This window comes from Charadrius vociferus, unplaced genomic scaffold, assembly GCF_000708025.1.
Source record: "Charadrius vociferus isolate BGI_N301 unplaced genomic scaffold, ASM70802v2 scaffold259, whole genome shotgun sequence".
Classification (NCBI taxonomy): domain Eukaryota; kingdom Metazoa; phylum Chordata; class Aves; order Charadriiformes; family Charadriidae; genus Charadrius; species Charadrius vociferus.
The window spans coordinates 7,347,965-7,350,886 of NW_009661368.1; the positions used below are offsets into that span (position 1 = coordinate 7,347,965).

Sequence of the window (2,922 nt, forward strand, 5' to 3'; positions counted from 1 at the left end):
GGGGCAGCGCGGGCAGCGCTCTGCCGGGGGACGGCCTTGCGCCTCCTGAGCCCGGCCTTGCGCCTCCTAGGTATTCCCGCCCAGTGCCGGTGCCTCAGCGAGCAGTGAAGGAGATGCAGAACGACGCCGGGGAGTTTGTGGACCTCTATGTCCCTCGGAAATGGTGAGTGGGTCCCCTCGGCGGCGGGGGGGTGACGGCTGTACCCCGAGGGGCCGGGCCCTGGGCAGGGAACCCGCCTGAGGCCCATACAGCCTGGGCAAAAGAAGGGTGTTTGTAGTAGTGAATATCTGGAGGGCGGGGGGACTGTTTTCTACCCGTTTCAGTATTTTTAAGTGTCTCACGTGGAATATGCGAAGCAAAGACTGAAGTTGAGGAGAATCTGCCAGGCTTCCAGGGGCAGGGACAGCTGACGTGTGGCTCAGTTCAGGAGTAAACGCGCCTCTGTCCACCTCTGTGCCACACGCTCCCACGGTGAACCTCTTAAACACTCTTCTCGTGCCTCGATAGCACACCTTGAGTAAAAGTTGGAGATTGTAGTACATGGGCAGTGAGAAGCTTTTTGTAAATGTGCATGTTAAAAATAAAAATCACTAAAAATAAATTATCTGCACGCATTTTATTAGGGGTAAATAATGCTTTTTTACAACCTGTGATTTCTGTGGGTTTGCAGCCTGAGTGGTTTTTGACAGCTGTAATGGCTCCCAGTGAAAAAAGGCATAGAAATTACGTTCTTATGAATTACCTTCATTGCTGCATTTTTTGCATATTATGAAAGAAAACCTTTGTATTCTGTCTGTTTTGAAGGGCTGTGCTGCTGTGTATGCTGTATAGGGGTGAACTGGGCATATAAAAACCAAAATGAAAGGATAGTTGGCAACTTAGCATGATGCTACCAGGTTGAAAGTCTCCTTTAATTGTACTTAAAACTATATTTTAATTTTCTGAGCAGTGAAACGTTAAACTGTTACTGCCTAAACTTCATGTGCAGCTTTAATTTGCATGTAGGTTTGGCTTCAGTAGTTTTTTTCATTGTCACTGTCTTATTTCCTTTTGTTTAAATATATCTTGTTACTTTATTCCTTAGCTCTGCCAGCAACCGAATAATTGGTGCTAAGGATCATGCTTCTATTCAGATAAATATTTCTGAGGTAAGTTTTGTAACACAAGCCGCAGCACTAAACCTTTAAACTTTTGATAGAAGTTAAAAAATATAACAGCTTGTGATAAATCTCCAAATAATTCAGTAGAGACCATACAAGTGTAGAGCTTGAGAGCTTTCACGCATACGAATATATTACTATGTCACCCCTGGTTATTTTTCAGCCTATTGGAAAATACTCATCAGAGGGAATTTCATAAAACTCTGTACAGTCTGTTCCAGTGCTTACCTGTTTGACTCAGTACAACTTCTTAATTCTAGATGTTTAGAGTTACAAGTTAGGGCTTTCCTTGTCCTGTCCTGAAGAAAACAAGGGGAAGAAATGCTTCTGGGAAATTCTTATCCCTTCTACCTTCACCTGTCTGTCAGAAAGAACTGTTCTTCAGTCTGTCCTTGTGCACCCTTTCTTTTTTAGTTTTTTTTTTATTCTTGTTGATCTTCTCTGTGTTTTTTTTCTAGTTTGTCCAAACTTTAAGAAAGATGGTTTCCAGAGCAGAACCTATTTCCGTTCTACTCTGCTTAACTAGATTGCAATCTTGTGTGTTTTGTTTGAATCATTTCTGTTAGTACTTGACACTGCTGCTTTTGATAGGTGACTAATGAGATTGTTCATGTTTTTGTGCACCGTTATCATTCCATTAACTCGGTGCTGGAGGTGTTATATGCTTAGAATTTTTCCTGAGGCATGCTGGTTGTTTGTATTGACTTGATATTGCACATTTAGTTTTCTTTCTGTACCATAAGGATACATTCCTATATTTTTAAACAACTCAGTCCCTTGTGTTATCTGTCTGACTTAAGAAATAATTTTTAAAAATTCTCTGTTTGCAATTTCCTGTAAATATTAAAGCAAATACTTTCCTTATTCACCATGCTTCATTCCTTCCGTGATCCCTATTTCTTGTTTTCTAAGGGTCGGAGATTAGCAGAACTTGAAAACAATCCCACGTGGTGTTACAGGGTTCACTACACTGTTCAATTTCATGATTTATATTGTTTAGTCTTTTCCTGTCAAATTTCTCAGCAGCTGGAGGAAGTGAGACAATTTGTGTGTCTCAACTTGGGCAGTTTTTTACTTGCGTAACAAGACTGTCCCCTTTCCCCTTTCACTTCAATTTTCCAAAATACTGACCTTAATTAAAAGAAATGTAGAAAAAATAGCTAAGGCAGTAAAATCCACAAGTAAACATTGCATCAAACTTTCCCATTTTTTCAGAACTCAAATATTTTCTTTTAGTACTATTTTGTATTGTGTTCTTGCTATGCTGTGTGATCCATTAAATTGTATAGCTGCTCTATGTAATTACCTATAAATTTGCTGGGAAAAGATACTCTATAGTTGTCTTTACAAGTTCAGTATTTGCATTGTGTTTTTTTAGTTTGCAGAAAAATATTTGCAGTATTTAACAAGTAATTTTTATCTTTGAGTGCTTGGCAAGTGTGATATAAATCACATAAGGATCTGTATGGAGTAACTTGCTTGTCATTACAGGTCGACAAGGTAACAGGCAGAGTAAATGGCCAGTTCAAAACGTATGCCATATGTGGAGCAATTCGTAGAATGGTAGGTATTTTCTTGACCTACCAAATGATTGTGCTTCCTTTTACATAGATTGGTAATTTTTTAGTTTTATATTTGTCCCTGAAAACACAATGTGCCTTCAGCTCACTCTAGAGGAAGAGCTTTTGAGGGGCTGATGAAGACAGAGGGAAGACATGATTAAATCCACTTGCAGAAATCTGTTTCTTCTTCTCCCCCCCC

The 2,922-nt window shown here is 39.9% G+C and overlaps 1 protein-coding gene across 1 annotated transcript in view; it reads left to right on the top strand.

Annotated features, from left to right (window-relative positions):
- The first annotated feature begins 113 nt into the window (after positions 1 to 113).
- RPS21 (ribosomal protein S21) overlaps positions 114 to 2,922 on the top strand; it is a 3,555-nt gene continuing 746 nt past the window's right edge. Inside the window, 3 exon segments of the mRNA XM_009893454.1 lie at positions 114 to 163; positions 1,086 to 1,149; positions 2,653 to 2,724. Of these exon segments, the coding sequence (XP_009891756.1) occupies positions 114 to 163; positions 1,086 to 1,149; positions 2,653 to 2,724 (186 nt within the window).